At 38.2% G+C, this 13,567-nt stretch overlaps 1 protein-coding gene across 2 annotated transcripts; it reads right to left on the bottom strand.

The window, feature by feature from the left end:
* Positions 1 to 881: 881 nt before the first annotated feature.
* On the bottom strand, positions 882 to 12,872 carry LOC105051048 (DNA repair protein RAD16). Of its 2 annotated transcripts, XM_010931325.4 has the most exons (15): positions 12,627 to 12,869; positions 11,344 to 12,545; positions 9,591 to 9,713; positions 9,435 to 9,508; positions 7,837 to 7,897; positions 7,577 to 7,723; positions 7,353 to 7,438; positions 5,227 to 5,296; positions 4,532 to 4,651; positions 4,202 to 4,432; positions 2,101 to 2,205; positions 1,878 to 2,030; positions 1,431 to 1,519; positions 1,257 to 1,337; positions 882 to 1,158 (listed from the first exon to the last, which is right to left on the bottom strand). In XM_010931325.4, the coding sequence occupies exons 1-15, from the start codon at positions 12,655 to 12,657 to the stop codon at positions 1,086 to 1,088; spliced, it is 2,646 nt and encodes an 881-aa protein (XP_010929627.1). In that variant the 5' UTR covers positions 12,658 to 12,869; the 3' UTR covers positions 882 to 1,085. The 2 variants fall into 2 exon arrangements, with proteins under 2 accessions (XP_010929627.1, XP_073108356.1); XM_073252255.1 differs by lacking the exon at positions 4,202 to 4,432 and having other exon boundaries at positions 12,627 to 12,872.
* Positions 12,873 to 13,567: the final 695 nt, after the last annotated feature.

Here is a 13,567-nt window from a genome sequence, read left to right as displayed (position 1 = left end):
TAACTCTTGCTATTATGACACAACTTGCTCAAAGCGTCAACCCATTGTCTCTAAGCTCCTGTCCGTTCTCTCTACATCTTGGATGTAGCTTTTAGAGTGTGGAGAAAGCTTCTCTGATAGCTGTCATGGTGAGGGTTCTTAAAAGATCTGATCTTAAATAAGAATTTGAATCAGTGCAGGGGATAGGGACAGATGTAGCCGACAGCGAATTCACTGGCACAGGCTGAATTCCCATGGTGCAAACTGCAAATTCTTTGAACAGGAACAGTCCGTCTCCACCGTGACCCTGCTACACTCAATCTTTCAAAAACGAAGACGAGAGAAAGGATACATCTCACTTAATTCATCTCTCGTTTAAAGCTAGCTATGTTCTCTCATGTGCATCCAGCATTAATTAGCGATAGAGCCCGGTTTGTTCCCTTTGCTAATCAAATAACCAGCTGAGCTGCCTGCCACATAAGGCACTGCAGACCTCACTTTGCAGCACTCTTAATTGAAGATTCTAACACGGAGAAGAGGGGCATCCACTCCAAAACGTTATCAGAAATTCAGTCCACAGACCCCAAGAATATTGATGATTAAGTTAATAATGCAACTAGTCAAAATCAGATGTTACCAAATGTCTCTCAATGAAACAATAGATAATACTAAAATGATCTACCTAATTGCATTGAAGATAGATGATTTATCCAACTTATGTAGTTCCATAATTATAGCAACTGGCTTCATGGAGGCAAAGATATCATTAAAGCCATCTTACAAATCTACTCCATGATTTATGGGTGCTGCAGTCCTATTTTTTCAGGCAATGAGGTGGCTACAAATATCCAGAGAAAGGATACCACCGGCAATATGGTCCTAAAGAAAAAATAACATGCTACTTTCCTCAGAGAATTTCTCATTGCTTTCACTTCTACGTTTATAATGTTTTCTGTACGACTACAAAAAGTGAGACTGCTCAATCTTTTCCAAAACAGTCTGAGCAGAGACAAGCTTGATATACAAAACACCATCCAGCAATTAATCAGGGCACAAAAATACATACAGACACAAAAACTAATTATTGTCATTCCACAAAATAATGATCAAATGTGGAATAAAAACCGCAAGTCTGCTTCTGTTAGCTTTCCCATGGCATCAGAAGAGTTACCTATGGTCCTACATATTATATTGGGATGTATAGATCAGCACCAAATATCAATCAGAACCTAAAAGATGCCACTTTGATTATTAGTCAAGAACCAAATAAATCTTACCCTTCAAACACCAGCTCCTTCTTCTCTTGCAACTTCAATATCCGTTCCTCAATGCTGTCCTCGATCACAAATCTCACAGATCTGAAAAACATCCAAAAGAAGTATGAGAGGCCAAAGTGTTATTATAAGAGATCATTATGAAAACATGATGTCAGAAAAGTTGAAATAGAGCACTTGATTGGCTTATATTGCCCGATTCGGTGGATTCGATCTTGAGCCTGACGTTCCACTGCTGGGTTCCACCACGGATCCATCAAAAAAACCTATAAATTCAATGTGAAAACCAATTTCAGTACCATAAAACAAAAGGAACTCTACAAAAAAAATGCCAAGATGATTATTATACTCGAAACACAGCAAGTGCCAGGATGAATGTATAACATCATAAAGGAAACAAGAGAATTGTAAATACTCTTCACAGAATCCATTCCTCACCTTCTCAGAAAAAATAATCATTACTGGATTGTTTCACAACACTAGATAACGATTTTTTTTTTAAATTTGTAAAAATTGCCTCAATTAAATCTGCAAGTCAATTATCTAGAAAAATCTATCAAAATTTGAAAGGAAACTTCCATATTCTCAAAAGAGAAAGCAACAGAGTGAAAGGAGATTGCTCACATATGATGCCACAGTGAGATTGAGGGCCACCCCTCCAGCTTTCAAGCTCATGAGAAAAATCTTGCAATCCACATCATCAGTGAATGACTGTATAGCTTTCTCTCTCTCAGGAATACTCATGCTTCCCACCAACTGAACACACTTAATGCCAGACTGCCAAACAACATGTTAGCTCAAGCTAACAAAAGCTACCAGAACCAAGTTAACAGAAAGGATAACTTACCCTTTGGAGGGAGAAACCAATCAAATCCAAAAATGATGTAAACTGGCTGAATACGATTCCTTTTGCAGAACCATCATTTTCAACCATGCCTCTTATCTCTTCCATCTGGGCACAGAATAAGTCAGATATTTGCCACAAATGTACAAAATAACCAGCAAAGATGTCCAAAAATCCCCTGGAAACATTAAGACCAGGCAGCAAAGAATTCCCTGACAACTTCTTTAATGATGATTAAACATTAATCACTCATCAAAATCCAGGTTTCAATGTCCCATACCCATCAAATGAGACAGTTCAAAAGTAATTGCCTGACTAGTAATTTTATAAAGCGTAAAAAGATGCATTTGTGATGTAGCCCTTCCAAACTCTCACCTTTCCGACATCTTCTCCTCAATAATCTAATATTCTCTCTCATTCCCACTATTAACTCTTGATGAGGATACTTGGATACTTCTTTCATCTTTACCCCTCATCCCTACCAAAATGAACCATGGTCGCTATGAAATGCATGACCTATGGCTATGATCCAACATCTACAATTGGCAATATACAACTATGCCAGTTCACAGAGTACTACTTTATATACATCAGCTACTGCACAACTGGAAGTAATCATATTCACTCTTCACAGACTTAGAATAAGGCTCGATCAAATGGGATGGCTGGACCAGGATCCACCAAAACCTGTGAATGATTTGGAACAATCAGTGGAAGACAAGGACAAAAAAAGGCCAAGAATATTCAAGCCTGCTAATTCACTATCTTAACCATCTGATGGATCCAGATTTGTGAGAACAATCCTGGTTATTGGGGACATGCAGAAGAGAGAAAAGGAAAGAATTCTTGTCTCCTGCAACAGCTGGTTTGGAGTTTATTGCTTCTACTTTAGTTTAAATGAATGCTGTGTGTGCGTATGTATGTAGGTGTATGCGTGCATGTGAAGTCAAGCATGTATGTCTGAAATCTCATATCCTCATGTCCTCGGTGATCAGCCTAGTGAGCCTTAAAGCTCCTCAATGATGAGTGATGAGCCTTGTAAGAGAGTGACCCAAACTAGTTAATATTTGAGAGTCCTCATGATGAGACCATGATCTCGAGATAGTCTAGCAATCAAGAAAATTAAGATAGTTAATTATCAGGCTTGAATCTTCTTGGCCTTTTATTGTCGTTGTCTTCCACTGATTGTTTCAAATCATTCACAGGTTTTGGTGGATCATGGTCCACTAATTGGGCTGCCTCCAATGTTTAAAAGTAGTTGGTAGTCCACATAACTAAGAGTTGTTCTCCAAGTGACTGAACTTAAATTACATAACCAACAAAATAAGGATCACCCCCCCCCCCCACAACAAAAAAAACAAAATACACTTCTTGATCATAAAGAAGGATTCTCACCTACCTACTTGCCTTAGCTATACATTTAGCACCAGGCTAACATATGGGTTAAGTAAGATTTCTCATTGTGGCAAAAAAAATTCAACCATGCAAGCACAAGAATTAAGTGTTCATCTTGCATTGCATCCTTTTCTAGTGCAGCCAAAGAACAAATGATGAACAAGATTTCAGGGACACCAATGGTTTATGTTGAAGCTGCAAGTCTAATCATATTCATAACAGCCATATAAGACCCTAAAATAAATGACCACAAATATATTGGTCAAGTCTTGATCATTTCAAACCTGAACAACACAGATGAAGTGGATCAGAATGGATTGAACACAATCCCATATGTGTAATCATTCCATGGAAAAAATGCTTGCAATCATAGTACAGAACATATATCAAACTAAAAAGGACATTTGATTTTGGAGAGAGATGTTCAAATCAAGTGCAACATATCTTCATCATCAAGCGAAAACAGAGCAATTATCTCAAAGAATTTTGATGTCTATCTGGCACAAGCCTTCAGAGCTAAATTTTTCTGGACAATAAATATACAGCACCATTTGCCTCCTATCTACACAGGTTATACTTGCTTTATTTTGGAGTGGGCAGCATTCTGCAACAATGGTTGTAATGGTTCTCAAAACAATTTCTTTTATCAGGAGATAAAAACATTGGTAAAAAATCATGATGACCAGAAGTGGATACCAGAGTATCATACCAGTGCGTCAATTTTTGTACTCGACTTAAAGTCTCCTATATGATTAAGTCTGTTTAATATTCCCCAGCGCTTATAACCCTTGATGGTTGTTTGAGACAACTTTTCAGCAGAGTTCTTTGTTGTTAAGTCAACAGTAAGGTGTTTAGAACACGTTGGACATGATACATTCCCCAGAGCTGAAGAGTAATCAATCAAACATGCCTTACAAAATACATGCTCGCAAGAGGTAACCTGAAGAAGAAAGATAAATAAACCACAGAACTTGAGAATAATGTGTTGACAGTGTAATGATGTCATATACCTTGAACAAGTCATGTTGGGGATACTCACCACCAGATCTTCTGCTGGATCATGACAAATACCACAATTGTCTTTCACAGTATCATCTTTGCTTCCTTTGGGTGTTTCAGCAGTTTTAGAATATATCACCAGGTATGGATGGTCAACTGCCTGGCATTGTCAGATAAAATTGATATAGCATATGAAGGAAGTTAACAGTCAGTAGATCAGGCAAATAAAATAAAAAAAATTGAAATAAAAAATTGCCATGCAGAACCCAAACACATGCACACACAAGAAATTTTATATGTAATGCAACAATCTTTCGAGGTTGGTTTCCCTACCACCAAACAAGAATTCTAGATTTCATCACCACAGTTTTGCCCACAGTTACGTTGGCCAGAAATCTAGTACTACCATAAGATGTCTCCAAAGTCATATGTAGGATACTTAGATCCATAAACCAGAACACCTATAAGTAGGACAAGGCTTCCAGTTAAGGTTCAGATGAATATTGAAGTGTGAATAAGATGATAGATAGGCCTGCTTCTTGTCACTACATCACTGTTCCTAAAAAGCTCATTCTCTAGGGCATCATTAACGACATACCATTTTATCTGAACATGAAGTGAGAGTTTCCTATGATATTACATAAATCATGAACTCATATGCACAAAGCATGGCTGCTTAAAAGTGGGAAGCACTACTTGCAACACCCAGCAATGAATCAAAGTTTTGCACCATACCTGCCGCAACCGTGTAAGGAGATCAAAAATGTGCGCATAATTGTTCATCAAGGTTCCAGCTTTGACATATCTGGAAAAGCAGTAGTGAACTTCAGGTAGCTTCACTCATGTCTTGCAAAGAGGGGGAAAAAAGGAAAGAGAATAAAGACACCATGAAAATTTGAAATCCAATAGGCTAAAAGTTACCATCTATTACAAAAAGCATCTTTCACTAGAAAATCAATTTAGAGGGTCAACTGAATCAGCATTTGATCAGAAACATTATGAAACCAGTAGAAACTGACAGAGTAATTCCCATACAGAATTCGAGATCAAGACAGAGAAACATTGAAGTTCCAAGAAATCCTTTCTTGCATGTGCTAGTTACAATTCTGTCTCATCTGAGTCACGTTACATTTTGCAAATATAACAGCTGAAAAGTATACATTATCATTCTAGCATGGTCAGTAAGTTGTTGCTGGCATATTACCCATGTGCATGTGCAGGTTAACACTTTGACATCTATAGTCTAAGATATTGGAGATCAAAAATAGGCTGTTAAGGTCCAAAATATATGCTTATAAAGCTCAGCATTTACCTAGTTCAGTCATTAACAGTTGATCTTTGCATCCACCGACAAAATGGATATTCTGAAATAGCATGCATAATTTATTGAGTGGATAAAGGTCTGCAAAGAATGAACAAGTTTAATGATCATAAAAAGGACATACGATGCGTGTATTCACACAGAGACAGAATTGGACTACACACTATTTGTTAATTCATTGATAATGGACTGAAACAACTTTTGGCCATTTTCAGGTTTTTAAGCAGTAAATCCCTCACTTCCACTTGATCCTGCAAATAAAATCTTCCCTCAGATTTCGTAACCTATTATGATGATCTATTTTCCCATCCGTGACCAGCACACTTACCAGATTGCCCCTGTGGAAGACACCTATCATGCACCGATGTGTGTGCGAGTCTCAGTTTGGACACCCAAATGTCCCACAGCATCCCTCCAATATTCCCAACCCACAGAATGCTTCATGATTAGATATCATCACTAAGCAGGAAAATCCATTGCCTTACCCTCTCTCTCCAATTTCATGTCTTCTACGTGCAAATAGAACCTGGAGGAGCAAAAAGTTTGTCCACTTTCCAACACCCTCAGTTGCACAGATCTTCATCTAACAATCTTCTTGCCCTTTGGCAAAACTACCTTTTTCTGTCAAATCTCATCTTTGGCTATTAAAAAAATTCCATGACCGTGTCTATGTTTATGTAATTATTTCATCAAGACTTTCTAAGCAAATTGGCATTAATTACTTCAATAGCACTTCCAAAGTTTACCAACATCTTACTTCCAGACTCTTGGCTCAGAATAGTTTTTTCTCAAAAGCTTTGGCTATCTTAGAATTGCAGCTAAAAATGCTAATTTGGCCTTAAATTTTTTCACATTACAAGACATGAAAAAAGTATTCATTTATATCTCAACACAACCTACATAAGTAGAGACATACAGATGTGTGAATGTGTTTGCATTGCCACTTCTCCAACACAGATGCATCAATCAAACTTTTGTGAGAGGTCAACTTCTACATAAATTAAGTTTTCCATTGTATATTCTACTTATGAATGCATTTCTGCAAGCCTCTTTATATAAAACAAACATGTTGTTATGTAATAATTCTAATGAAAGATCGGTTGGTAAATTCTTATGAATCAGAAGCAAATAATAGTTATTGACAGCAAAGAGTAATAATCTAAGACATGACAAGCCCATATCAGCTGGTTTTCAATTTTTATCATCAGAAAATGCCACATATGTCAAATTTCTATATCGGTCCTATATTGAGATGCATGTGCTATCATCTAAACAGATAAGAACATCCACTCCATCCCCTTCCTTCGTACTAATCTCCTATTAAGTTTGCATTAATGATGCAGTTGCAGCAGCAAATAAGGTGATTAGTGCATCAATCTAGCACTGATCCACAGATGGTGACTTTTGTTCACAATGCATTTTACCTCCAACCTCATTCTGCATAACATCAACCAGATAACAGACCCTATCGAAAGCAACAAGCCTACAACTGCACATTGAGGAATGATGTAACAAAACAGAAGGGACAGAAGTAACCCACGTATCAAACTGTATACGGCTTTCAGTATATAATGCTTCATAGAACTCTTGTTCATTTCTGTCCAGAGTATCTCTCCTCAAGGTAACCTACAAAAGCAGAAAAATCAGATAGACACACAAAAGTTTCTCATATATCAGATAAATGATACCACTTGCAAGAGAAAGAGAGAGAACTAGATATTATATTTTTCTCATAGATGGGCAAAAATTTTAATGACACTTAACAAGTCTTGGAGGAAGTGCAAGATCTGCAGCTCTGCCTTTCTTCGTACGCCTTAGCACTATGCTTTTCAGAACTCTCTCCCTAAGCAAAATCATGGCTCTTCGGCCCTCTTCAAATGTCGATAAATTTTGTATGGGCTTGGTTATACACTGGTAAGAAAAAACAACCTATCAGAGGGCTAGAAATTATTTTGAACTACGATTAATAAACACAATTATAATAAAAGTAGAAGCATCAATAAATACTGGATAACAAGACTCACTTTGTTCCACAAGCAAAAGTGCCTTGTAGTAGAATGAGGACAGTCAGCGCATGTGCTTGTACTGCAACACCAATAAATGTAAAGAATGCTCAAAAGTTGAGAACTGACTTGGTAAATAATATACAGAGAATATCAATGTACAAAAATGTAAACAGAAATGATATTGACATTTTAAGAAAAGATCAGCAATAATAAAGCAGACAAAAGAGTATTTTCTTTTTTCAATCAATGAGCTGTGTTAAAGAAATTGCAGCAGCCTATGACCTTGCCTGTGTCACACCAGATCTGAACTTCATGCACTCTTTATTCCTCTTGTAGGTACCTCATGTAGGTACATCATGGTATATGCACAGTAGAATGTGCCCGTGGTTATATACATTTTCATTTTTTACCAACATGACAATGCAGTGTCTTAACTCTATATGTTTACATGCTGTAACAGGAATAACATTCACTACTCTACGTGCTTTAGGATTCATGGTGTGGAAACCATGACTCTAGGGTAGAGGCATCAGAGACATATTCACTAATCTCCACCATTAAATTGATTTATTTGATGAGCTTTTCATACACCCTGCTAGCTAGGTTACATGACTTGTGCCAGAATCTGCAAAACTAATAGTTATCAACCATCCGAGCGTTTTCGGGTAGTATTTGTATAGTCAGAAATCAGCACCAGTCAATGTGCTCCAAGGTGGCCAGATTCCCGTAAATGAAAATTCAGATTTTACTTTTTCACAAAACCATCTCCCTGAAGGTGGATATTTGACCAAAAAAATTATGACCCACGCAGCACTGCAGACCTTATGCAATTCATCTACATTATGTTTTTCTACAGCCTAAACCCTCGCCTGTCGGGACAGTACCTAAATCTAATATCAGACTGACACTAATCCTACTTTCAATAGAGGTCAAAAAGCAATGGAAAAGTAAGCCCTGAAAATCGATTCAGATATTCCGACAAAATCACAAAAAAAAAAAAAAAAAACATAAACTATCCTTAGGCACTGTACTAACTCTATGCTCCTGAAAAAAATACTCATCAGGCATATAGTTCAATCATCACGCACTTGTGCTTTCTCATCAGATCATTAAATTATTCCATCCCCAGTTCTCAAACAGGAGATGATCTTAGTTTGATTCATTATGACAAATATGATCCATTTATCTGAGAATTTATACCACCATATCACATTTTAGGTACAATCAAAGCTCTCTGCAGATAATAAGACATGATTATTTGTCTAAGAAACATCCACTTAAAGTACACATGATTAGAACTTGACATTCTAAGCTCCATGCAGAAAGCTACCCATAAAATCACCATCACAAGTTTCACACATTTTTCAGCATTTTTTTGCACTTTTTCTACTTAATATTTCCGCTAGTGAAGGTAACTGATAAGATAGCACTTGAGGGGGAAAAAAAACACTCGATAGTGCTAAAGGAAAAAAAAATGCAGATATACAGACATATGTTTCATCATCCCTTCAAACACAAAATATTCATGTTGATCACAAAGATAGCAAGGATCACCATAAACATAATGATGGAAAGTTATTCTCAACAATCAAATAATCAAATGTTTGAATACTCACCGATAATCAAGAAACTTACAATCACAATCCCTGCAGAAATAATATGAATAAGGAAGAATTTGCAAAAAGCGAACCTGTATAAGACATACCATTGTATCAGCCTAAAATTTTAAAAAAAAAAAAGCAATTATCTTTGAAATGGAAATGAGAACAAACCAGTGAGTAAAGTTCTCCAACTCGATTTTGTAGAGGAGTGCCACTTAATGCCCACTTATATAGAGATTCTAAAGCAAAAACAGCTTTTGCAGTATTGCAACGTCTGTCTTTTATGAAATGAGCCTGCTCAACAATATAAATAGTCTCAGTTAGTAATTAATAAATTGGTTTATCTAAGAACAGACATCATTGAATAATATAAAATACCAGTTACAAGGTTCAAAATCAAAACAAGTCATTTAATCAAACAGCAAGTTAGCAAATAACATCCCCAAGGTGACCGCACAAAGTTAATATGTCAAAGCCAATTCAAAGCCTTATCTTCTAGCAGTATTAACAATAAGATGGCTAATTTAGTAATATTTCATATGCTGTTAAAGAATGGTAATTGGCCTTCTTCATTCCTTTCCTAAATAGTTAAGCACTCTGACATGGTTCCTGTTTGTGATTGATGGTTGCTGCATCAACAGCCACTTCTAGAGGTAATTCAGTCATATCCCAATTCAAAAAAGGAAACCCTATAGTAACAAAAATGAGAATTTTTTGCATCCCCTAAAACCCCACAAAACGACTGCAACTCGTGGTTTTCCTATCAAACATTCAATGCCAAATTTGGCATCCTGGCCCAAAATTGAAAATCAACCCCCATATATCACACCAAGAACTCACTTTTACACATTCATGAAGGTTTAGGAAAATATAACAGCACTTAAACAAAAAACAAAGTGAGCTGTTCCAATAATACTCAGTTTGTCGTTCCATTTGTCCCCCTCCTCTCCACTTGGGGCTGCAAGTGGCTCCAAAAAAACTGATTGTTTCTGAATTTCAACCCAGATCAGGTTGGATTTGGATAGAAAAATCTGTACCCAAAACTTTTTGGATAGATACAGATCCCCACTCCCCCCCTCCCTCCAAAGATTCAGATTTGGATGTTTGGATAATAAGGTTTTCCTGGGTTCGGCTTCAGATGTCTGGACATTAAGACATTTTTCACATTCAAATAAATGCATGCTCAACATATTATTACAACAAACGAATGCTCTTGGTTCAAAGTGTCCATATGGGCTTGCAAAACAATGACATGGATGAGCATACATTTATGATGACTAAAAGATGTCTAATTAATCATATGATTTCTCCAGGCACTTGTCATTCTCATTCTTATGTAAAAACGTATATTGGCCTAGATTTTATGAGTTAATATTGTCCCTTTTAATATCTGCTCAAAAATTCAATTTGCATCCAAGTTAACATCTGAATATCTTACAACAAATGTGGCTATAATGATATCCAAATTTGTAACTGTATCCATCTAGAACAAATACAAATACTACTTTAGCATGTTTTAATATCCATATCCATATTCACATCTGCTGAATAAATATGGAGATGGGTATAGATGTACTAAAATGCAATCTGCATCGAATAATATATAGGCCTATATCCACCTCTCTCTATATATATCTATCAACATATTGCAGCAGAATGAAATCTGCAAGCCCAAAGTGGAGATCTGGTTTCTTTTCCATATGCCCATAAATAACATATAAAAGCTCCATGAGTGTTGCCAAACTTTTATGATTCATCCTCTCTGAAATCCCAATTACAGCATAAACATTTAAACATTTATTTAGAAATTTCACTTGTCAAACTTTTTCAGCCTAAATTAAAATGGAAAAGTTCTGCCAAACTAAAATCTTATGAGTTTAACAGATTCATCACTACCATGTATCAAGCTCACACAACCAATTACCTCATCTAAAATAATACGTTGCCACTTCCAAGAATGCAGAATTGATTTTCCTTCGGATGAGCCTAAAGTATTTTCGGCTGGCTTGTCTTGCTTCCTAGTCTTGGAGTCTCTCTTGTTCTTCCTTTTACCCTTCTCATCTTCTGAGCAAGACAGAAATTCGTCTTGGTTCTCTCTCTTATGACCTTCCTTCCTCTTCCCTTTACATTTTTCATCATCCGCAGATGAATACTTCTTCTTCTTGCTCACTTGCTTTGATTGTTTTTCTGTCTTTTGAGCATAAGGCCCACAGTAGTACTTCAAGTGAACCTTCATCTTGTTAGGGTAGAATGACTTATCGCAATACTCGCACTTCAACTTGGGCGGCATCATGTGTTTCCTATAGTCAGACTCGATCGTCGAGTACGTTGTCAGTACGAAATCAAAGTTGTTGAAATCATAATCAGTGTTCGATCTTTTTGCCCCGTGATAGACCAGCACCCTGGTGCTCCCATTTTTTGTGTACCTCTCAATCTCCCCCACCCACTGGATCACCGCAACCACAGGGCAGATGACAAGGGTGCATTTGGTCCTTGGGAGCGAAGACATCGAGGAAGAGCCCATATCAGAACTTGTGGCCCCACCGATAGTACGCGTCTGGAGAAAGCGGGCAGTGAGGACGAGGGAAATGGCTTGGATGGTCTTGCCCATGCCCATCTCGTCGGCCAGAATCCCCCCTCTGATGTCAGAATCCTCCTGCTTCAAAGCCCAGGCAAGCCACTCTTTTTGGAACCTGAGGAGGGGAAGGATGATGTCCGGGGACGGCTCCACCGTCTCTGCCAACGAAATTTCTGTCCGGGGACAGCTCCACTGCTCACGATGGATTTCTTCTGCCAGGAAATCGTCCACCCACTTCTCATTTTCCTCCTCCCACATCTCCCAAAACAAAGGGGATTTCCCCTTGTCCTTCCCACCCCTGCTCTTCCTGTTCAAATACCTTCGCTTGCTCCGTCGATCGCTTCCGACACCACCAATTTCTCCAACAGACGGCGCCGGCGCCGGCGCCGGCGGTGGCGGTGGCGGTGGTGCCGGCACCGGCATCGGTTCTGCTTCCTCCTCGTTGTCTTCGAACTCCTCGTCGTCCAAATCGATGACGAAATCGGAATCCGAAGCGGAGAAGGAGTCATGATCGGAGAAGCCCGGGTCTTTCATTCGCCGCTTCCCCCCTGGAAGGCATCAAAACAAGGAATCAGGAATCAAGAATCAAGATCGTGAAGAAAGGGCTCTGTTTGTATGAGAGGACGCACCATTTCTAGGGTTCCGGCTTCTGCGAGGCATCGCGGCGAGATCGATCGGACCGAAGAGAAAGAGGGGAAAGGGGAAGAAGGAAAAAAAGAAGCGAGAGCGGAGATGAAAGAAGTGGCAGAGGGAAAGGGGAGTAGGGGGAGTTTCCACGTAGGGTAGGAGAAATGACGGTAGGACTCCTGGTCGTTTTAAGAAAAGGCGATTGAATCGGCGGGAACTTCTTAGCGAAGCAGCCGTCCGGGAACTGCAAGGGGCATGCAAAACCGGGAAAGATGGACGCAACGCAACTGGGCCGGCTTACGTCGGCTTCGATTGGGTTGGGTTGGGTTGGGTTGGGTTGGGCTGATGCATTAACGTTAGCTCGACTGACAAAGGATGGCAAATATGTTTAAATGATTGTATCTATTCATACTTTGAGATGGCTAGGTTCCAAACTTTACATCAATTTTACTTTGTATTTTCTAGATCAAAAGGTAAAAGATCATCCACTAAAATAATAATGAAGAAAGAAGAGGAGAACGTACCTCCCATCGCGACCAAGAATATTCCGTATTTAATCTTCCAAGCTCTGTTTTGTTTTTCATTTTAGGGCTATTGCGAGGAAGTGAGACATTTTCCCATGATTTTATTATAGGTGATTGGCTTAAACGCACCGCAGCCAAGAACTTTTACACTTATTTAAAGGTTACTGTGTTTTGTAGATGCCACTTTATCATAGGTGACTGATCTCGTGTTTTGTTGATGTAACGGGTTCCATAAGAACGCTAACACATTAAGAATTCCTACAAAGATGCTTTTTATTGATGGATTTAACTTATTTTGTTGAGAATTTGTGCCTTTCACGACATGTGTATCATCTGGTTTTATGAAATAGATGGTCATGATTGAATTAGATCACCATAAGGGATTAAATCCAGGACTAATTAAACACAAGTAGCATTCA

The sequence above is a fragment of the Elaeis guineensis genome, chromosome 2, assembly GCF_000442705.2.
Source record: "Elaeis guineensis isolate ETL-2024a chromosome 2, EG11, whole genome shotgun sequence".
In the NCBI taxonomy this organism is placed as follows: domain Eukaryota; kingdom Viridiplantae; phylum Streptophyta; class Magnoliopsida; order Arecales; family Arecaceae; genus Elaeis; species Elaeis guineensis.
This window is presented reverse-complemented; position numbering and strand designations above follow the sequence as displayed.

What these genes read in the sequence shown, in the direction of transcription:
- LOC105051048 (XM_010931325.4), bottom strand. Translation starts at nt 12,657, where the DNA reads ATGCCTCGCAGAAGCCGGAACCCTAGAAATG. An exon ending in TGTAAGTTTCTTGATTATCG is followed by an intron (nt 7,898 to 9,434) that starts GTGAGTATTCAA and finishes TTGGTGTTGCAG; the next exon opens with TACAAGCACATGCGCTGACT. An exon ending in TTGCACTTCCTCCAAGACTT is followed by an intron (nt 7,439 to 7,576) that starts GTTAAGTGTCAT and finishes CTGCTTTTGTAG; the next exon opens with GTTACCTTGAGGAGAGATAC.